This window comes from Paralichthys olivaceus, chromosome 2, assembly GCF_024713975.1.
Source record: "Paralichthys olivaceus isolate ysfri-2021 chromosome 2, ASM2471397v2, whole genome shotgun sequence".
Lineage (NCBI taxonomy): Eukaryota > Metazoa > Chordata > Actinopteri > Pleuronectiformes > Paralichthyidae > Paralichthys > Paralichthys olivaceus.
This window is the reverse complement of record NC_091094.1, coordinates 23488920-23512083: the sequence shown is the minus strand read 5'-3', so window position 1 is coordinate 23512083 and position 23164 is coordinate 23488920. Positions and strand designations below refer to the sequence as shown.

At 41.2% G+C, this 23164-nt stretch overlaps 1 protein-coding gene across 13 annotated transcripts in view; it reads left to right on the top strand.

Moving 5' to 3' along the window:
- The window catches only part of foxp1b (forkhead box P1b), a 153691-nt gene that overhangs the window by 82072 nt on the left and 48455 nt on the right, over positions 1-23164 (top strand). For all 13 annotated transcript variants that reach the window (XM_020086817.2, XM_069512654.1, XM_069512694.1 and 10 more), the window contains one exon: positions 19512-19640. In XM_020086817.2, the coding sequence (XP_019942376.1) occupies positions 19512-19640 (129 nt within the window). The remainder of the gene's footprint in view (positions 1-19511; positions 19641-23164) is intronic.

The following is a 23164-nucleotide window of genomic DNA, read 5'->3' as shown; positions in this document are numbered from 1 at the left end:
GTCAAGGTCCAAACCCTCAATACACAAGATCACACTTGGTCAGATACTGTTAAGCCACGGACAACATGAGTTGTCACTTTCCTCATTACCAGTAAAACTGATGTGTAAAGCTGGTGGACTGCCCCTTTAAGATCTACGAAAAATAGAAGTAGAAAACATTATTTAGTTCACCAGCATGATGACATCACATAAAAGTGACAGATGATGAACTTATGTTTATATCTATGTGTGTAAATGTGTATGTTTATTCACAGAATGTGGATTCAAAATATAGATTGATGGTTTGCACCATCGCATTCATGATTCCATTGATGAATGAATCATTAATGGAATATTCAGGCACAATTAATTGTGCACCAACGTTATCTGTTGTGTTTTTTCCTTTGTTTGCACATTATATCGTGATGTGTTACATTATATTCTTATAAATCAGAGGGATTGAAATAGGCGTCATTTTAATCGTAATGTCCTCACCAGACTGTAGCATTTTGCTGCATTGAGGTGGAAATGAGCCTTGGATGTAATGTGCGTACACCATGGGCCTTAATGCTTGTTTAGTGCTTTTAATAATCATCATCATCATCATCATCGTACTTAGTAAAATATTGGATATTTGCTCTGCAGTAAAGTAACTGGGGAAATTGCTCAGGGAACAAGTTTGAAAATAACACAATAAGAACACGATCATGGAGTGTAGTGTTTGATCTTGTACGGCAATGTATTTATATAATATTTGTAGTAATTTCATACAGCATATTGTATATCTCTTTTGCTATGATACTGAAAACCCCTGACAGCAGTGTTTGTCAGGCAGGGAGGAAAATGATAAACTACTGACACTGATGATCAAATGAGCCTTCATTGAAGTAAATATGCATGGACAGCCACACCATGTACAGGTCTCTTGGAGTAAATTTGATTGTTTGACACGCATCCACCCATCAAAGTATCTATCAGTGATTAATAACAACCGCAGTGACATGGCCTCTATTTGAGAGAAAAATGGCACAGGTCGGTATTCACTGGTGAATAGCTGTATACCATTTAGAGAATGATATGCCCTGATGGGATGTCTTGTCATAAATAATAGTGATGGCACCTCTGCATCCTGTGAATGACATGTGCCATAAATACTTGGCTCGGCCAGAGACAATGGTTCATATAAATCCTTGTGCAATCTTTTCTCTCCGTGCAAAAAAGATATATATTATTTAAATGGACAATAAAAACAAATGTTTTTTTCCTCCTCAGTTGGCAGCAGAGAGACCTCCAGAGCAGGACACTGTGCACCGCTCCCTCGCTGTGGTCTCTGATGCGCTGTTGTTATTTGCTTGTTTACAATCTTTGACATGATGTAATGGGATGGCTGTGAAAGTACTAGCCAGTAAATGGCACAGAAAATAAGACAGTCCTTTATGTCTCCCCCCCTCCACCTTTCTCTATTTCTTCCCCTCTTTTTTTCTTGTTTTTTCCCTGCAAACAGGGAATATGTTCTGCATTTGACTGAAGGAACATGAGCCTTGAATATAAGTAACTGTTTTTTGCATTAGGTACTCCCTGGAGGTAGGGGGAAAATATCATGTCCCTGCGTGAAATGCGAATGTGAAATCTAGCAGAAAGAAATATTTATGACCATTTTCTGCTTGATTAGAGCTGGATGACATGCCTTAGGAGACAGTGAGTGGACAAAAGGCAGCAGTGCTGCTTCTGGGCAGATGTTAAAGAAAGAGTTGTTTAGGGAGGAGGGTGTTCTGTCCAGGGTTCTGTGTGTGTGTCTGTGTGTGCGCGTGTGCGTGTGCTGTCTATGTGGGTGGGATAGAGGTTGGCTGGGGGGTGGGGTCACGTTTGAAGCATGGTAGAGGAAATTGAGTAAGTCCAACAGGAGTGCACTGGGAGGCAGATGGTGAACACACAAGATCAATCACTGGTCTTGTTCTCAGATACAGACAGATTCAAGTAATGTCTCTCAGATGCCAACACCACATTTAATATCTAAAACACAAGCATAACTTGCCAAGAGAAACTGGTATCATCTGAGGTTTGACAGCCACAGACAGCACGTGTCACTTACACATTTCACTACTGGTTACAATTTATCAACCAGTTTAGGTGAACTTAGATTTAGTCCATCATGTAGTCAACTGTTTTATGTTGCTGCAGCAGTTAGATAATAGTTAGGCTTTTTCAAAATCAGGAGCCAAAAATGGGCCACAATTCACACAGAGGGAGCTAATTATATCCAACCTTAATTAACCATAATTTCTGATTCACTAAGGTGCAGATTTTAGTCATTCCTTGTTTACTGTTAGCTCTGTAGCTTTGAGCAAAGCCACACATTCAATATATTTGGAGAATTGTTCTTCGTTCAAGCACATTGTGCACTTTAAAGAAGCTTTGAAAAGAATCATTCTTAACAAATCGTCATTGACTAGTTATTCGTACATGACCAGACAGCACATGATGGTGGAGACTGCTGCTGTGAATGCAGATTTGGGTCTGAACCTTTCATGATTATCTGTCCTATCATTAAAGTGCCCAAAAATATCTTAAAGACTACAACCACCCACTAGAGAACAGACTGAATCAGCTGACTTGTAACCTGTTTAACCTCTTACTCAGTTAGCATTTACTTCAAACAAGAAATCAGCAATTTGTTTGACTTGAATATATTTCAAATGTCATGCGTGCACACTGAGAGTTAATCCTGGGGCATCAGCCTCGGTGTCTTATATTAACTCTTCTTTTAAAGGCTAAAATTGTCACTTAGAAACTGGATGGTGTGTAGAATAAATTCCTGTCAACTATAACTTAATGCTCATCTGTCTGCACATTAGCATATTTATCCTCGGTACATTATATTAGCATAGATTCCATTCAGCAATGGCAAGGGCCAAAACAAGGATTGTTCAAAAACATACAGGGCCACACATGGATAATTGAGTTGTATGTAAATATACAGTATTGCACAAGACACTTGGTCCAAGCCATTTTGTCTTCTGTAACTGCAGTCAGCGTGTGCATCCTATTATAACATGTTATTCTGAGAGTGTATTAGCATGTTCATGTGTCATCACACAGCGTGGGCTACAGGTCTAGTGGAGCCCATTGATGCATCTTCCTGTCAGTCAAATCCCCACAGTGACACTTTGTGTGATACTGTTTAATATTTTTGGATAATGAAACACACAGAGACTCTGTATTCCTTTGTCAGGCCAGGGACGAACACCTCTGTAATCATCACCACTTTCAATAGGCTTATCACTGTTGTAGTCCACCAGGACAAGTGCAAACATATAAATAATTACTTAATTACTGTATTGATGCAATTGTCTTGGTTGCACAAGCAAGCCATCTTTGGCAGTGGACCGACTGTGTTTAGATGGAGCCTGTGACAGGGGAGAAGCCACAGCTTGTGCAGCCATTTCCAATGGATCAGAGAAGTACAAAATTGAGAGAACGATTAATTTTTCAATTTCTCTCTGCGGATATCTAATAATTGTGCCCATAGATAGCCAAAGGCTCTTATTAAACATTAACATGCAAAAGAAAAGTTAGAATCAGAAAGATGGTATTTTGGATTGAATAATGTAAAATATCTGTAGGGCAACAGGGAAAGCAGCAAACTAGTCCAGGTTTATTCTTCAAATGTTTTCCAGCACCGCAATGTCTACTCCTAATTACTGAGCTCTTATCTGCACACTCAACACTATATTTATTTTTCCTCATTGCTAAATGCAAATTTTTCTTAACCTTTTAATAACATGTACATGTGAGTAATTTTTTAAAGGAATCATTAGAAATGTCAGTTGGACTCTGCCAGGATTGTCTTTTTAATTGGTATGTAACTCTACTGGACAGACAAGTTTTTATTTTTAATTCACGTTTTTGATAATTAATGTGTTGCTGTCTCCAGCATATAAATGTGTGCTTCTTTGATGTAGTAAAGGCAGTGTTGCAAGGCATATGGTTCTTATTAAAATATATCTGCATGTTATCGTCTTGCTTTCCAGTTGAGAGACACTTTGCCTTTAAGAAGCCGAGCCTTAGAGGAGGTTCCACTCTCAGGTCTTTCTCTCTGTCTCTCTCTGTCTTTCTCTGTTTCTCCCTGTACCGTCTCCATCACTTTGCTCACTTCCACATAATATCATCTTCATCTCAGATAGCTGTGGCACAGGGGAACTGCATTTGTTGATCAGATTTGGCTTGGCTGACGCCTCCTCCCCAGAAGTATGGGGATACGCGTGTAATGCTTGCCTGAGCCCAGCCAGCCCCGGCTGATTGAGTGATCCTGCCTGTCACAGGACAAGATAACCACATCAGTAAATACTCGCAGTCCTCGGCTCACCACTACCAGGGGCAGCGCTGCGCTCCACAAACACTGATGCACTGATTTCCAGCTCTGTGTTGTGTCACGAAGGCTAAAAACTCAAATCATGATACATATTTAGTTTCATCCTCTTATCACTCCATTTTCTCTCATAGCTATGAAGGATGCACATTTCATATTTAATACACAGACACATTGTACCAGCTCTCTGCTTCTCCAGAGGGAATTCTGACTCAAGTTGCAGTTAGCTTTTCTTCTCGATTTGATGAGGTCTCTAGCCGATATCACACCACCACACTCCGGTTTCACAATGTGATCTTTTGATATTTCCCTCTCTTCAAAACATCACCAGCTTGGAAGACGGATTGAATTAGCGATTTGGGGTGTATTTATCTCGATCTGAGAGTAATTTGGCGCTCTCTGTCTTAGCACTCGAACTCAATGAAAACAATAAATGGTGTCCTTATCTTCATGGAGTGAAATCAAGATAGGCTCAGGAAGCTGTGAGTTATTTGTGGTTGATTTGGAGGGAAAGAAGGGACAGGAAATGGACACCCCTCTCACATTACCTCTTGCCATACAGTGGGAGAACAGAGTGAGGCAGGAGGGGAGGTTTTTTAATCAGCAGAAAGCGGTTCTTTGGATGTAAAAGTGTCAAAGATGGGCCTTACCCCTGCAATGAGTGAAATCTGGTCAAGTCTTGTGTTAAATTGAAAACGGGGCTGCTGGGATTTGGAGGTGAGGAGACGGGGGACTCAGTGGCAGCAGCATCTTGGTCAATTATCACAGTCTCCTGTGCTCTGCTCCACTGTTTCCTCTGCTTCTGCTTCTCTGTCTAGCCCACTACACAACCAAGAGCATAAGGAAACACAAAAAGATTAAAGCTGCAAGCAGCGTTGAACAGGCCCTCACATTCCTGCGCATTTTGAGGCTTGTACCCCTCAAAATGCAGACGCAAGTTGACACAGCTGCATGCAGCCACAACCATCAGACACTGCGTAAATGAGTAAGATGCTCTTTCTTTCCCATGTGCGTCATGGCGGACATAATGAATTGCAATACCTGTATTTAATAGAGTATATGGTGCTAAACAGCTTTCGCAAAACATGCATTTTATTGCAGAGTACAACAGAACAGAACATGAAGACCAGAACATGAAAATCTGATGTAAATGGAATGATGATTGTGACAGCAGGCGTACTTCCTGTTGAAAGGAGGTGACAAATGTCTATGTCATGGCGAAACATCACAAATTTGACACCACACAAGAAAAATAAACCTTTTTTCTTTGCAGCTGTCTGTAGATTGTACACAGACATTTCGCAGTAAATCAAATAGATTCTACAGAAATAGTTAATTAAAATACAATATCTATGACCAAAAAGGTCCTGTTGGGTTAAAGCTCTTTTGAACGTCTGGCCATGCTACATGTACCTACATGTACAAGGGGCTGATTCCTTGAAAATTTCTAGGTGGCACTGTCAAGCCACTCCCATGCGGGAGACCCATAAAATATCAAATGTTTCACCACTTCTGATGTATGTGCCAATGTCTTATGTGTTTCCATGTATGTTTAGCCCCTCAAAAATGCAATGGAAGGGGCAGATGAAAAATAATAAAAAATCTTTCAGTGCCCTCACACTGAGGTCGGTGACTTTGGCCCTAACAAGAGTAGTAGATTTGTAATATGTTCAAATGTTTCTTAAACTTGAGATAAGTATCAAAATCAAAAATAGGGCCTCAGACATATTTGCTTTGGATTTTTACCGCAGGTGGTTCCATGTGTTTGCAGACTGCATGACACATGAATGCTTGTAGGAGCATCACACTTAATGCTCACGCTGCAGCTGCATGTCCCGGCACATCCTTGCAGCCTCTCTGGCAGGAGAGAAAAGGATCACTTCCTGGCAGGTGTGATGTGGGGAGCCACAGCTTGCCTTTTCGCTGACTTGCCACACACCCAAAAAAAAGAAATAGTTACCTAGTGGATGAGGGGAGAAAAAAAAACAAGTTACCCACCTCTATATTTATACATGTAATGTGTGCAGCCTATTTTAACCACCTGAGCGGGAGCTAGGAAGCCAGCACTTGCCCCATATTTTAACCAGATGTTGAGGAGGGGAAGAAAAGCCTTGCAATCAAAATAATTATCTTTATGGGTGGATGTTTACGAAGTGTTAATGTGATATTCTGCAGGCGGACTAACTGAGTGAGGTTTTATGTGTTCAACAGGATAAAGGCTTCTGTCTTTCAAAGACTAACACCTTTTTTTCTTTATATGGGAGCAATGCAGTTTACAAATGTCCTTATAGCTTTCTTCAAAAGAGGGAAGGAGCATCTATCGTCAGCCATGATCCCCCCCCCCATGAATCACAGCAGACAGGACAGACAGGAGTGGATGCGGCCTCTTTGATAGACCGTCAAAGAAGCACTAGCGGTGATTTGTAGCTACAGGGAAACAGTTCTGCTGTAACATGTCCTCTTGCCAAGCATTCATATCAGATACAGGCAGAGGTGCATATTTTTCTCATAGTTTATATTGTGTTAAATCAAATTATGGTTTCTAATATGATTATTTATTTACTTTTTTATTTATTTATCACCTGATAGGGCAAGTCAAATTAAGATTAACAGTATGTAGGATGTCGTCTAATATAATTTGCTTGTTTTGCTTCAGGGGGAGTTTTTTTTTTTCAGAGCACATTAGCTTTGCCACATTCTAGTTTTGACAGACGTTTTCTCACAGGAATTAGTGCTTCATTTGAATAATAACAAAAAAAAAGTGAAATCTTTTGGTTTGCGGGGACATCTGTGTCCCGGAAGAATAAAGAAGTAAATGAGGGGAAAGAAAAACAGGTAATTATGTTGAAGCAGCAAATGAATGACCCACTGACCCTTAATCCTAATTGATTTTGCTGTGGCAAATTGTTTTTATCACCTATTTTGATGTGCTTTTGTTAACTCTCTTAGCATCTCTTTTAGATGTAGTTAATTGGTTATGTGAATAAAGAGTTGTAATGCAGAGGGAGGAATTTTTTTGTCTCTTGCATTTACCAGCAAGGCAATTAGAGTTGGCAGCTCACACTTTGTAGAGTAATGTCATATCCTGGAGGAAGAGCAAAGACTTAACCTCCCACCAGAGTCATCATAGCCACAATGTTATTTGACTTTATTTACTGTTTAAAAACCATGCATGCATAACATTAACACACTGTTGGCTGTTTGATGGAATAGTTAGGCTTGTAGATGCACAAATTATGCAAATGAAACCGGGAGAAAAAAGCAGCAGCTGTGTGCATTTCAGAAACAAGACTGTTCCGTGAGTGGCTGCCCTGGGTCACGCTCGCGACCTCACAAATACGTTGCAAATATGTGGCGGTCAGCGAGTGAAGGCAGATTACAGTTACACGCTGCTTGTGCCGAGTGCACTGTCTGGGCGATGACATGTGCTACTTTGCATGTAAATTCTTTAGCGATTCACCTCCAAGTGAACCTACTGAGAGCGATTCTAGCGCTGGCTTAAAGACAGAGGTGTGTTTTTATGACTAGGTGAGGCACGTCCTCTCCAAGGCCTTCGAGCACTGTATGTCTCCACCCTCCCCTTTAATCACTGTATCAACCGCTCTCATAAACCCCATGAGCTGTGTATTAGTGTGTGTGTTTGTGCATGTGCATGTGTTTAAAAGTGTGTGTGTGTGTGTGCATGCACCCCCCAGCATGTGCCCTTTCTTGTTTCCCCGTTTTTAAACTTAATCAGCAAAAAATAAAAGCCGTTGTAAGCCAGCTCGTATTACAGAGGTGATTATTGGTAATAAATACTTTTTATACATACTTATTTCGGAGGCAGTTTTCTTCTTGCGCTTAATGAGAGTAATTTGATTTGCTTGAGAGATTACAGTTTCCCAGAATTAATGCGGCAATCCCCATTCCAAGATAGAGTGAGATCTAAGATTCTTCACAGGTCGTGTGCTGCTAGATGCACCCCTCTCACATAGCAGCTAATGGAGTTGAACAGCAGTCTGTCATTCCCCTGCCCACCACCCCAGCAGCTCTATAGCCCACATGCCCTTGGTTCCTGCAGTGCTTGTTGTTTGGGCTACTTCTGCCACCTGCATTTCACTTTAACCTCTTATTCACAATCAGCCGCTGCTAAGAGACTCTGTCTGCAAACCTGGGGTGCAGGTGATTTATTGTATATATGCGATGTTCCGTCATCAACGTAAATGCAACATCTGGACAAATTACTCACCCAGTTGCACTAATTCAAATGGCGTTCAGGTTGCATCAGTTAATTTAACCATAGTTTTTCCTCCCCTCTTTCTTCAGGTTCTCGTATAGTGTGATATTTCCATTACATGTTTATGCAAGCCCTTCAAGCTTAGTGCGTAACTTAATTTGAGCTGTGATCATCTTCTCCTGCAACATTCATTGAAGCCTGCAGCCTGCAGGTCTCAGCGCCTAAAGCTGAAGGTGGCTCAAGCAGATTGAGGGCGGCCAATTCTGTCACCACAGTGCACTCCGCATGTTAATTAAGGTTTAGAAAAGTGCTTACGCTGAATGGACTTTCTTGCTTTGCTTGTTAGTTCATAAACACTCGAGGCTGAATTGAAAGAGGATTTGTAAAAATCAGCCAACTATGAATGTGGTTGGACAATCTAATCTCTCGTCCTGGACTTCAAACACCTAACATTTTACCTCTCATGGTGAATAGTAGAGCCCAACTGATATATTGTTTGGTTGATAATAGTGGCAGATAGCCTTTCACAAATATTTCAGTATCTGTGTTTATACACTAATATGAAAACGTTTATTTGACATAATTGACAATGTTTTGCATGTAAAACCGTTTTTTGTGATAATTTTAGTTTGTTGTATTTGTGTTTTCTTATTATTTATAGTTTATGTTTCAACTATAAAATATCAAACCTCAAATATATGTCTTTGTCATAAGGATTTCATAATAACTTTGTAGGAATCAGTGTATTGCACTGATCAGTTTAAATAATATATACATATATCTTGATATATTGGTATCAGAAAGTCAGCATCAGATCACTGCCAAAGATCCATATCAGTCAGACTCAGGATAGACGTCTCTCAAACAACTGGAAATTAAGCTCTGTCTTGATCGAGCCTTCCTCTACCAGCTATTCCATTTAATTCATTTAAGCTCATTTTGCTTAAACATATTGTCGTTTGACCAAAGGAACCTCTTCCAGGTGGTTTTGTTGTATGACATCCTTTGACTGTTGGTGCTTGCATCTTCTTGATTGCATTTTCTTTAGGTAAAAGCATCCAGCTGCTCAGAAACTACCCTTTTGGCAGTTATTTGATGTTTTTGTGTAACTTCACATGCTTTGAACAGTTGGTTACTTATCTTTTTACAGCTTTTTTAGATCTAAATTAGTCTTGTTGACTATGTTGCAAGTTGTCTATGTTTCCAAATTGAGAGAGTCAGAGCCCTTACCCTCCTCTGCACCAGAACTGCCAATCTTTTGTTTCTTTACCTTCTATACCTACATACCAAGTCGGTGAAGGTTAATAACTCCTGGAATAAGAGAAGAAGCAGTTTACGAAGAGCCAAAAAAGTGAGACCCACCACGTGTCACGTCGTCTGTCTGTGAGAAGATAATACATTACTGTCCAGTGTGACGGGTGATGTGTCTGGACCCTGCTGGAGATTATTCCTCTTTATGGCCGCAGCAATCAGATTTTTTTTTCTTCTTTTTCCCTTCCTTTATTCCTGGCGGCATAGGATCATATTACCCATCTTGGAATGACTTCAACAGAGACACTGCTATTCCCAGGGAGCTGTCTCTCCCCGCTGCAACTCAATCCATAGCCAATTGGACTGGCCCATGATTTATAGAAAATCCTCTCCTTCGGAGAAACTCTCACTCTACACACAGACACACACACACACACACACACACACACACACACACACACACACACACACAGACACACACACTCACAGGGAATTCTCCCTCAGCAGCTCATGATGTGTTAGGTCTCAGGTCAGGATGGTTCAAAGCAGTGGGAAAAGATGTACAGTCGCAAACCTCAGAAAGCCTCACCATGAATGTTTCAGAACCATAGAGGGACAAAGGATATTTTTTGGTGGTTTCTTTATGAAATGAGCAGGAGATGATGTTTGTGTGCTCTTTAGGCAGATGTCATTACACATCCGTCTTCAAGGGATCAGCCAAAATTTGCTTTGGGCAGTGTCACGCTTGTTGTCTGCTTCACTGATTAGCTGGATTATTCATCAAGATGAGTTACTTTAGCATCCACATTGAGTTAATCAACATGCCCTGTGGTGTCGAGTCTGAACAGTGGTCAGCTGTCAACACAGGGCGTATGGTAAGTTTAGGCACGGAGCACCATGGTGAACCATGACTGTGCCAACTGTCTGTGCACTCTTTCCCTCTTCAAGCACCATCCTATAGCCGTGTGCAGACTACATTCATCTATATTCACCTCAACTAAATTGAAGATTTAGGAGGTTTTACTGGTCCAATTGCAGAAGTCTCCTGTGTACCGATGATGTTGAGTCCTCCCGTCTATGAGACCACGGCAGATAGATCTTCCCATTCTAAACAATATCATTCAAGCATGATAAAATCTGCTCACACTATTCTAGGTCTCACGCTGGGCTTTTGGAAGCGCCCGTTTTCCCAAGCACAACACTCCCCGCTACAAAAGTGATGCAACACTTCCACCAAAGGTGCAATCGGGAGGAGTGTGTGTTTTCTAACAGTCCGTGTAAGTACCCAGCGCAGTTGGCAATGCCTGTGCTCTTTTCCTCCCACTTTATCAACTTGACGGATATTATCAGCGTAATCAGTGGTGGGCATCCCGAGGCATCATATGCTCAGAACAAAAAGCTAAGGTCAGGGAGAGAGGGGCTACTGAGATCTGCCTGCTACTTTGTTCCCAGATCGTTTGTGCTTTTGCCTTCTTATTTTTTTATTACTCTCCTTAGCTCATTTTATCCTCTTCTCAACTCTTCATACTTATTTTTTTATTTCTCTTTTTCTCCATCTGCCTCTAAATGACACCTTAGCAATGACTGCTCCTCCAACTGATTTGCCTGTGTGTGACCTCCCTCCTTTAGTGGAGTCATTCACGGGCAATGCTGATGTAGAATGCCTGGCTCTTGGCGGGCAGACATAAGAGAGACAGTGACACGCGGCTGTGCGCTGATAGACTTTCCACTGGAGTGGATTAAATCAGCATCAGGCTAGTGGAGCTGATTACCCCAATATGAAAATGCAGTATCTTAATGGTACATATTTTCATGAGGCAGCCCAGTTGCCTTTCATTTTGCGGCTAATATGTCTATTCTTATGAGTCATTTACTTCTTTAATTACCTTTAGCAGCAGATGCACAATGGTGTATTAATGTGAATGATTTTTACTGCCACTTTATCATACTGAGCCTGTGAAGTTGAAAGGCGTAATTGAGGTGGAAGAGCAACTCATGAGAGAAACAATATTTAGTTGACAGCTCCTCTTGTACTCTGGGAGGGTGTTTATGAGTTTACACCACACTAAAGCTGTAATAAACACAGTATTCATTTAATAATGGCAGACTGCGGAAATGCTTTCACTAAGATCTGCTCAGTTATTGAATCATCCCAGGAAGTTGTTTGGCACAATCAGTCGACACTGTGCATATGCATGTGTTCACTTGCATTCTGTTGCATGTGTCTTGTCGTAGTGCCTTTGCATGGATTTTTCTAGGGTAATGAAATAACTGTTTGCAGCAAAGAGAACCTTATTTGCCCTTCTCCCATTTGCATCATGTGCAACTTTGACGTTCCATGTCATTTGCATGTGCTTGTGGAGCTTGTGGCATGTCTGTGTGTTTTGTCTGCAGCTTGTGTACTTTCCTTGGTGTGATTTTGTGATCCCGACCACTCTGAATGGAGGCCTTCTTTAGCCATCTGTTGTTAAGCTGCTGGCTAAGCAAGGCTGGGGAATCCAAACAAACGCCGAGCACACAGCAAACGGAAGCTGTCAGGCCAGCATAGCTGAGCTGACCTCGCCGGACTGGGGGGGTGGAAGGGGTGGTGGTGACCCCTCCGTACCAGGCACCGAGCGCCTGAACGCCTGGTCGGGGCACTGTTTACTCTCCCCTCCACACCCCTGCAACTTCTGCCTCCCCCAATGCAGTATTCTGATCCCCCCCCCCCCCCCTTTTCCCATCTCCATTTTACCTCTCTTTTTCTGTTTCACACTCTTATTCTCTTCCTCCATCTGTCCAACCCCCCGCCCCCTCCTCCTCTCCCACTCTCCACTCCCTCCATCATCAGTCCTGCTTCACAGAGCCTTCTCCTCTATCTCCACTCACAGTTAATAACTTTGCTTTCGTCTTGTTTTTCCTACAGTCATTTTTTTTCTCCTAAAACATTTGTCAGGACACTGCATTACCTGCTCTGTGAGGAGAGAGAGCGAAAGAGAGAGAGCGAGAAGAGGTGGGGGGTGTTACAGAGGGAGGTGTGTTGGACAAAAAAAAACAACATTTTTATTAAAGTCAGATTTTGTCTTATGTAAGTGCACACACTGCCTTATTGTTTAAATGTGGTTGTTTGAAATGTTTAGTGTTGTCATAAATATTAATAGATTAGTTGAAAAGTGCAGCAAAGGAAGGGAATCTAATGGTTTGAAGTGGGTATAAAACATTGATTTATTTATGTATTCTACATGAATTAGTTTGGAAATCTAAACACAGGCTGGAGAGTGTTGTTGCGAGGGCCCTGTAATGTGCGAGGTTTGAGCATCAGGGCCTGTTTTCCATGTGGAGTGGCTTTTTGGAAATGGCATTAATTATATACTTACTGGGAAACCAGACTTTTCCTGCTTTGCATTGCAGATAAACGTCCGTATTACTGAGGAAGAGAGGAAGAGAAAAAAATGCAATTAATATAAATAGACATGATCCTCACTGCTTATCCCCTTACATGTTTAAAAATCACCCCCTGCCTAAAAAAAACCCCATGTGCATTTCAATTAAAAAGACATTATTCCAAGTGAATTCTATCACTATATGTTTGCGTAGTCAACACTTCTCTTGCACCATATCTGCTATCAGTCATACTGTGAATAAAGGATCAGTTACACCCCCAGCTTTACTGGTTTCATTGCCACTGGCCACAGTTTCTTATATAATTAATGAAATGATTGGATAACTTTGCTTTCTTGGAAACTTCTTCTACCTACTAATACCACAAACGTTTGTCTTTCTTTCTGAGTGTCTGTATGCGGAATGCATATCTGGCGAAAATGTTCACCTTATCGGCCTCACACTTGGCATGTGTATTGTGAAGGGCCAGAGGAAGTGCAGTGTCAAATTTGATGCCATTTGGACACATGATACTTTCAATGGTAATAAACAGGCGGCCAGTGCACTGTGTCAGTGGAGGTTGGGCAGTGTGCCTTCAGTCAGTGGACCGAGTTGAACATGTCTTCTAAGTCGTGAAACTGAGTCACAGTCATTTTGACTGAGTCAAAATCTCATTTTGATAATCTGATTACTTGTATATCACCATATCGGACTGAGACACAGGCATTTACTTGTGTCAAAGGTGCTGATCTTCTTGGCAACAACATTCTTCGAATCACTTTCTTTTTAGAACTTTGCCTACAAAGTAAAAGTACAATGTTTGCTGCTGAAAATCTTTATATCACACTGATTAGCTTTTATTTTGAGAAGTTGTAAACTTGCAATGTATGAAAACATTTCGTTTATTGAATAATTCAGATTTATATCAAAAGCCTCATAGGTACAGTGATAAAGCAAATTCAGTTTCATTTCATGAAAAACATTAACGCCAAAAATCTTCATTGCAGATAAACCCGGTAGGATGAACACAAGGTTTTCTAACTTCACTCTGCACCATAGACATAAAAAGCTCTGCACACAACGTCCAGCACACAAACAATTAAAAGTGACAATATTTTGTAGAACTGTTTGAGGAGGAAATAATTATTATGTAGCTCCTCAGCATCAACACAGGACAAACAAACAGTCCCGTCCTGACAGGTGGGGCACTGCACTGATTAGTTAAATGTGAATTACGTGAAAAAGCTTGTGAAAGAAGAACCCGGCCTCTTGGCTTGGTTAGGTCATGGCTGAGGAGCAGAGGGCTTCGTCTTTGAAGCAGAAGCAGAAGTGATAAATGTCAGGTGAGTTGAGACATGTGATCAGTCAGAAAGTCGAGCAGATAACCTTGACATTTAGGCTGCTGGTGTTGAAGCCCCGCTGAGGCTGCGGAGCCAGACCAGAGGGGCTGATGTCAACTGAGCCAGACTACATTAAGAGCTAACCTATTAGTTGTGTTGTTGCTGGCTGTCTCTGAGCTACACTCTCCTGCCTAATAAAGCCCGGTGAAACATGGCTGCAGAGTAAATACGCTGAAGCGTGCACACCCACACACAAGAATGGAAAGGCACAAACAGATGCACGTCTCGTTCTTTCTCCTTTTCTCCGAGTGGCCGCAGGGATCCAGTTACACCTGCTTGCACATCTTCTAGCAATTAGGAACAATCTGCTTGAAACCATTTCACGTTCAAGGTCTTCCCCAGCTGTGGCAAGAGGAGGAGGTCTCTCTGTTGATGGGCCTGAACAAACATCACTGGCCCCGACGTTCCCAACTGTCTGACTCCCGAAGGAGGCACCCTGACCAATTTCCCCCCTGAATGTTTTCCCCATCACATTTCCCGACATAGTCTATTTTCTCTGGACCTGTGTTTCTGTCCCATTCAAAACGAATGCAGCGATTCAGATGCCTCCCTTGGATTTTTGGCTGATTGTACAGTGTTTGATTATTACTGTGGGTCAGTAAAGTTGCATAAAGAGAGAACAGGGAGAAACTTATCTGAAAAAAGGTCTGCATTTTGCCACTGTGGGAAAAAGGTGCAGTGGAGGATTCAGCAGAGAGCAGACTTGACTGTGTGGCGATGCTCTGAGTTGGGATTTGTGAGACACCCAGAGCTGGCTTTAGCAGCAGGAAACCCCAAAGCCTGTAAATAATCCGCATGTGCAGACTGCACATAAAGACATTCAGTACTTAGCAGTTCCCTTATCACAGCGTGATAGCCCAGGGACATAAGAGACGCTCCTGCCTCTATCCACTAATATGGTGTGAAAGTAGATGCAGATAAAACGCCTGTTGTTTATTGAGGAAGTTGCGTTAACATGGGGAAGAGGGTGTGAACTTTGAACACATTTAAAATGGTGGGAAATAAAAGAGGATTGCAAATGACAAGGATACCAAATTGCAATGTCTTTGTTGCTGATAAAACCTTGTCATGTGCCGGAGGCTGTTTTCTAATCAAAAGCACCTGGAGGGTTCACACCCTCCATGGTTTGTGTGTTTGTGTGTGTGTGTGTGTGTGTGTGTGTGTGTGTGTGTGTGTGTGTGTGTGAGAGAGAGATACACAGACAGTGAGTGTGTATGTACAGTGTGTAGGCGTCTATCTCTGCAGTTTGCTTCCCAAACAACCTCAGTTTGTGATTGTATCAGTTTGTCGGTATGTGTGTGTTTAGGCAGAAGAAACTACACGAATCAAAGGGTATCACAAACTCAGATTTTCTCTGTTCGATTTTCATTAGTGTTTTTAAGTAAACATTAGTGGATTGAACATTTTACTTTTGATGCAACAAAAAATGAATGAGTGTAAAATGATAAAAGTATGATTCTGTCCACTTCACCGTGCACTGTCGTTCTCATGGCCCATTGTATGCCTGTAACTTTAAGCTAAACTGTCATTCGATTTGGTCTAATAACTCTGCATAGAAAGCCTCACACCTGTCATCAGTTTCCAGTTTATCACATTTTGTCTGGCACTTGCATGTCTATCAAGCATCCACTCCTTCGTATGGAAGATCAAAAGATAAATTCCAGAGAAGCTGGGTGAGGAGGAGAGAGAGAGCTCTGAAATAAGGAGTGGGTGCTGTGTAAACACTGCAGTGACAGTCCACAATAGGTTATTTTAGCCCAGCATTAGGCCTCTCGAAGGCATGCCAGCTCCAGTGGCCTTTTTAAAATACAAACATGACAGGAACATTCCTAAGCGTCGAGCAGACCCCACAACTCGCATTTTAGCCTCATTACATTTCAGACCAACAGCATTGTTAACTCGTTTCATGTCTTTCTAAAGGTACATTTTTAGTAAGCCATATGTCATGCGGCAGAGATTTATATTAATTATATGTCAGGATAATCATCTTGTTTTGCATAGTGCATGATAACATAATTGTTGGCCTTAGTTGTATTATGTAAAGCCGTAGACACGAAGAACAGGTGGCTTGTTGATTTTACATTGTTGTGCCATGTTGCAAAATACTATCATTGTTTAAACTGTCATGTGAAGTTTCTCTAAGCAAAACTCGTTAAATCATAACCTGAAGACAGTCATGATCATCCTGTCTGTAGCACACAGCCTTTATGCTGTTATTAAATCATAAACTTAGGATACAATACTTGGGAGGGAAATGCTTTTTAAACATTTGCTGGACACTGTGGATGTCAAGCTGTTGATAAATGTTAATATAAGGGCTGGACAATATGTCAAACCAATTATAGCAAGATAAACGTTTTCATATCAGTCAATATAGATAATAAACATGATAAATGTCACACTATTATTCCTATTAAGTTAAAAGGCTGACTTTTGCTCCTGTGAAGGTTGTGGTTTTAAACTCGTCTTTATGAGCAGGGAGACAAACCTCACTGTGTTTACACAATGCATTAGTATTAAATTGCTGTATATTGAGTCATTGTTGTATTGATGGAAATTATATTGTCATAATTTATTATTGATACTGTTTTATTGCCCAGCCCTAACTAATGTTACTACTTTGAGTAACGTAGTAAAATTACTTATGCTTTTCAGAGCTGTCATGAATATCAAAATATGAATGCACTTGTTAACGTTGCATTATGACTGTGTCAGTGAGGGGAGACTTCCCAGAAATGTATCTGTTCATCCATTACTGTCTGAACTTCCTATCATATCCTGTTGACTCAACTCTCTTTGTTCCAACACCCTCGGCTATAAACCCTAGACACACCACACACACACATTTCACTGCATGTGTCATCAGTTACAGGGAAAAGAAAACAGCCAACTTTGTTTACTCTGCAACATGCCCGTAACACCACGCCATGCATGGGCGTTGTGTATGAGTTTATTACAGCTTCTCTTTTACTGTAGAATTTCCTTTAGTGTTTCAGAGTCTACTAAACTAATATTAAAATTTAAAGACAATCATGTCATTGTTGAATGATTTATAGATAACCAGAGGTGTTAATATGAAATAATCACACACATTGCATAAGTTATATTAATTTTATGAATATTATTTTAAAAAGTAAAGATCAGGAGAAATTAGGTTTTTTTCCCTCATATGTAATATAATCAACAAAAAAATTGTAACGTTTAATCTGAAGCAAAAGAAATTGTTTTTACATCATTAAAATTTTCTAAACATAATGCTGATTTTAAATCAATAAAAAGCTTCATAATGTGATTACAAACAAGAGACAATCTCACAACGTGTTCATGTATTATTCAGGCTCCTTCCTGGTGTCACTTAAGTTCACATCACATTTTTATTTTTTCACCAGATTATGAGAAGATCTGGAGGAAAAAAACTACTGTCTAAAATGTAAAATAAGTAAAGCAAATATTGCCATCATGCGTGGGAGTTAGTTTTGTTCCCGAAGTTCACTCTTTCAATTCATACACTTTCTTTATGAGTATACTTGCTTGCATGGGGGGTTCCCCTCCAGAAATTTCAAAGCAGAAGACAATTAGGCATGCAGAGTGAGATATGTTGTTCTAGCGTCATCTATCTTTACATAAGGGCTCAGAGACAGACGAGGGAGAAGGAAAATGTATGTACTTCAAAGTTAAGCATGGTGAAATGCCAGGAGTGTGGCCTCTTTGTAGCTTTGTGGTCATATTTATGCATCATGATGTCATCCGACAGCCGTGCGTTTGGGAGGGTCAGTTCATACACCCACACACAGACCATCGTACAGCTGTTCACTCCAACCCCCAAACTGTCTCTTCCCTTCCTGCGTTATAGAATCGTCTGACTTCAGTGCCACTAAAAGATCAACGCTCTGAGTTATTTCTGCTCCTCTGTCCATCCACAGAGCTTTGTGTTTGACTTTTCTCTGTTGATGTCTTATTTTCACACAATCTTTCACAGGTTTCACTGACTTGGTTTCAATCACACATCGCTGTAGCTTGTTTCCTTTCTGCGCTCTGTGCTCTTCCTTTTAAACATTCCACTTTTCACCTTGCATTCTTTTACTTCTGGTTTCTGAACTTGTAAAATAATTGAGTGGGGATCTCCTATAGATTGTCTGTGTATGTGAGATGAGCTGGGATGTGTCCCTCTGTCTGTTTGTTTAATTGTGGGAGCAATCGTCTGAGGAACATGGAAAGAATGAGGCCAGTTATTTACCCAGATGGTTTACTGGTGGAGGTGTGAGGCTGGCCAGCTCACTGTGGGAACACAACGCTTGCTTTTCTTGGTATCGCTGACCGTTTTCAAGACCTCTTGTGTTTTTTTCCTCCCAGCTCTCTCACCGGCTTTGTTTGCTCTGGATGGCATGTTTGATTATTTATCGTAAGGGAAAAGGGAGTAGCTGGAGTAATAAACATGTGACTGCACTGTATTTTGTTTTCCACTGAGAAGGCCGTGTCCTTTAACAGATATTTGAAGCAGCCATAAAGCCTTTTATTTGCTTTCTGGAGGGGAGTTTGACGGTGCTAAAGGAGGATCAAAAGTACTGATTAGTGTCTTTGACAATTTGTGTTTGCTGTTAGTGCAACTTATCAGCAGATAAATATTTCTTCTGGATGGCTGCACTGGATCATTTTTGCCTTCTTCTAAATTTGTTTTGACATCTGAGCATTGTTCCCCGTCTGTTTGTGGAGAGAATGTTTATACCATCCACAGCTTTATGACTCTGAATGGGAGAGTATGAAAAGATTGTCGGTGATGTTTGTTTGTTATCTATCAGAAGGCCAAGGGAATATTGTTGTAAGCAGATACGTCTGCTCTGATAATAGGCATCAAAGTGCTCTCATGGGACTTTCACCATCAAGCATTTCTATTGGACTTTTTTGAAGAAAAAATGTTTTTGTGTTTCTCTGTTAGGCTCTACAAGTGGCTCGGCAGATACTCCTCCAACAGCAGCAGCAACAGCCTCAGTCTCATCAACTACTGTCTCAACAAAACACTGGCCGCAAATCCCCCAAAGCCAACGACAAGCAACAAAGCCTACAGGTACTGTAAATATGTTTGTCATCCTCAGAAACCGCGTTATTTATTGACTGGTGATTATCAGATCAGGCTCAGTTATTTGACTTTGTGGTTGCTCAAATACAAAAAGAAAAAAAGGAGAGAACTTTTGCAGCTCTCTCTAGAACACAGTGTGCGAGAAAAGCCCAGCACGAGAATAAGTTCACAAACAGGAAATTAGAATTGGCAGTGCAACATTTGCAGTCTTGTATGCTGAGGCATTATGTGGGGGTTAGCAGTACACACACACACACACACAGGTTTGTGCATCAGCTAGCTCGATTAAGACTTTGTATTTGTTGATGACTAAACTTAACCTTAAACTAACCTCAACTCCCATCTTGCTGTTGGTTGCTGTTGTGAAATATGTTGGACAGACTATTAGGAAAGCCTCTGTGTGGCCAGTTTAGATCACGAGTGTATGCAGTTGATCCTGATTTCAGGTGGAGGCATTGTTGACAGTGCTGTTCTGTTCAAGAGTTGTGCAGCTTTGCTAAAAGCATGAGAAAGTGTGGAAATGAGGGAGAAGGAATAGAGAATCTAGAGAGCTGCAGTCCTCCCTCAGAGTCCGGCCTTGCAGAGGAAGCTCCCTGCTCTCCCTGTTGGCCTTTCATCACACACACAGCAGAAATGTTTAAAAAGTGGAGGCAGGTCCCTACCACCAGCAGCAGGAGGTGCTATGGAGAAGCCCACTGGAGGGGTCGGTGAGGGCTGAGAGGTGGAGTAAAGGGTGTGTGTGTGTGAAGGTTGGAAGAGGTAAAGGCTTTGGGACAGTTATTTGGACTGCCTTTGTGATGCAAAGAGAAAACATCTTTTTTTCTGCTTTTAATGAGAACAGCGCTGCATATCTGATGCAATATTTTCATTAATTTCAAATCAGCTGACTTCGAGATGTATATCTTTGTTTGGAAATGGAGCAGTTGTTTGTGTCAGTGTGAAATTGCAAATAACTCCAGGGCATATTTGGTAATTAATACGAAGGCCCTGCTCTCTATGTGCGTATATATATAATATTTAATACCCTTACCATCCCATTGGGGGCCCTTTTTAATGAGCTATTGTAGCAGCTAGGTCTAATGTCAGGTTGCAAAAAAGCCCCTTTGTTGTGCAGATGTCTTCGGAATAGCTCCAGAGGATGAAATATGACTGTGATGACCTTTCAGTTGTGTGCATATTTGTCAGGATTCAAATAAGTTGAAAGGATCAAACTAAACAGTTTCCTCAGCCTGGCAGGGAATTGTGCTGCAGAGGTCAACAGAGGGGACCGCAACGGCAGATTCCAGCGTACAGCCAGTTGTTGGTACATAGTGAAGTACTAGACCATCTCCTGCAGACAAAGACAAAATTAAAATTCTAATTTATTAATGTATACAGAGAGCTCGGCCAAGCTGTCGCTCAGCTATTGAAAAGAGAGTCGGGCCCTTTCCCCCACATCCCCTCCCCTAGCCTCTCTACCCTGTTCTTGTGAAGAGACCACAGACTCGCTGTAGTGTCTAACTAACATCATAAATTGCCAGCTCTCTCATGTTGTATGTTGCATTTTTGCTGGGTTGAAAATGCCATTACGAAAAAAAAAAAAGAAGCCACAGGTCCCGGCAAGTGTTTGTTTATCTCTAAATTACATATTCTGCTAATTAAACACACCATGACCACATAAGCACTGAGTTTGAAGCCAAGTGTTCATACATAAACATCAGTGTGCTGTTCCAAGTGAGAATGTTTTACATGTGTTACATTAGTTTGTTGTGTTTTTTTCCTCCTCTCATGCTTTCTCTTGTTGTCTCTATTTTTCTCACACATCTCTCCCTCTTTCCGTCACACACATAAACATATTTTGTGAAACAGCAGAGACTTACGGCCTAAGTCTCATCTCACTTCCTCTTTCAAGAACAGACCCATGCTTGGAGCAGCACTCCGCACACAGAATGTCCGCTATCTCCATCACACAGCCCGGATAATGATTCTCTGTTGAGCTGGACTGGGTCATCAAAAGACATGATCCAACAATTATGAGGCTGTGTAGTAAGCTGACACCCCATAAAAGCACCTGATCTGCGAACGAGTCTCCATTCATCTCAGCGGTCCTTCCCATTAGGCACGAGGAGCTGCTGCAAAGACTTTTACTCATTTGGAGATGTGACTCACTTTCCAATTCATTCTTATTCAAATCAAAAATAATGAAGCACAGTATATACAGAACATCTAAAAAAAAATGACTCGCAGAAGGGGGGAAAATATGAGTCAAACAAGCCTCAGAATCCTTGATCAGCATTAAATGGCTCTTTGGTTTTATATCTGCAACACCCCCACCCCTGCACCACCCACCCCTGCCTCTGGGTGAAGATGCCTCTGCTGAACACTCAGCAGCCTAGAGGTGCTTTAATCACACCATATATACAAACAGCTGCTGTGCTGCCTGAGAAAGCAGCTAAACATACTTGACTGGTCAAAAAGTCATCAAATTACATTGACAGAGTGACACGTGTAATTAAAAGAATCCATGCCACTTCTACCTTTTGCACTTCACACCTACAGTGGCACAACGACAAGAGCCAGCAACTCCCACCCCGCTAATTACCATTATCAGTGAAATGGTAGGGTTTGACTCATTAGTTCCATGTGCATTTAATTAGAGGCGGGCTGAAATTGGATTTAACTTATTACTTTTTCATGGATCACTTTCTTGTCATCACTTCAAATTGGATTGAAGCCCCAGGTAACTAATTATGCCAGCCGCAGGATCAGGATTGGAGAAATAGGTAATTAGGAACAACACTGTCGGACCCTCGCTGATAGTCCACGAGCACCAAGGTAGGGGGGAGGGAGAAATTGAAGCTCATTTGTGGCGTTGCTTGCAAGCCCGGCTGGTTAACTACACATCATTGCAAGGGATCCTGGGTAGACATCCACCTCCTATAGAGGATTATGTGGCGTTCAGCTGGGCTGAAGATGTTGTGTCAACATGGTGTCTTTGCTGTGGTGTAATACTGAGATTATGCTTGTTTCACATCCAGAATAATGCCTGGGATTGACCGTCATTGGTACAGTGTGAGCTATGGCTACTGGCCAGCTGAAGTTATATGTGTGGACACATGTAGTGCATGTGCACACATTGCTGACTGCACTGAGTGAGCATGTAAATGACCAGTTAGAAGAAAGGCAGGTAGATAATATGGGAAAGTAAAGATAATCTGAATGGATGTAATTAAGGACAGATTGTATTTGTGGTCAAAACAGAAATAGTTTGCAAAGTTGAGGGTAAAGTAACTTTCTTTTAGGTTACCTTGAGAACTTTTATGTATCATCTGACTGATAGGGATTTTTTGAACAATTATTATACGGAAATATCGGCTGATTTATATATTATAAAAATAATTTGGCAAGGATTCCAAAGATGTTATCAAACCCGTATGACAAAGAAATGTAATATGGGTTTGATATTTTGCAGTTTAAACATAAACTTTTGACCTAGAGGTGCCCTGTACATGGACAAACTTTATCATCAATAA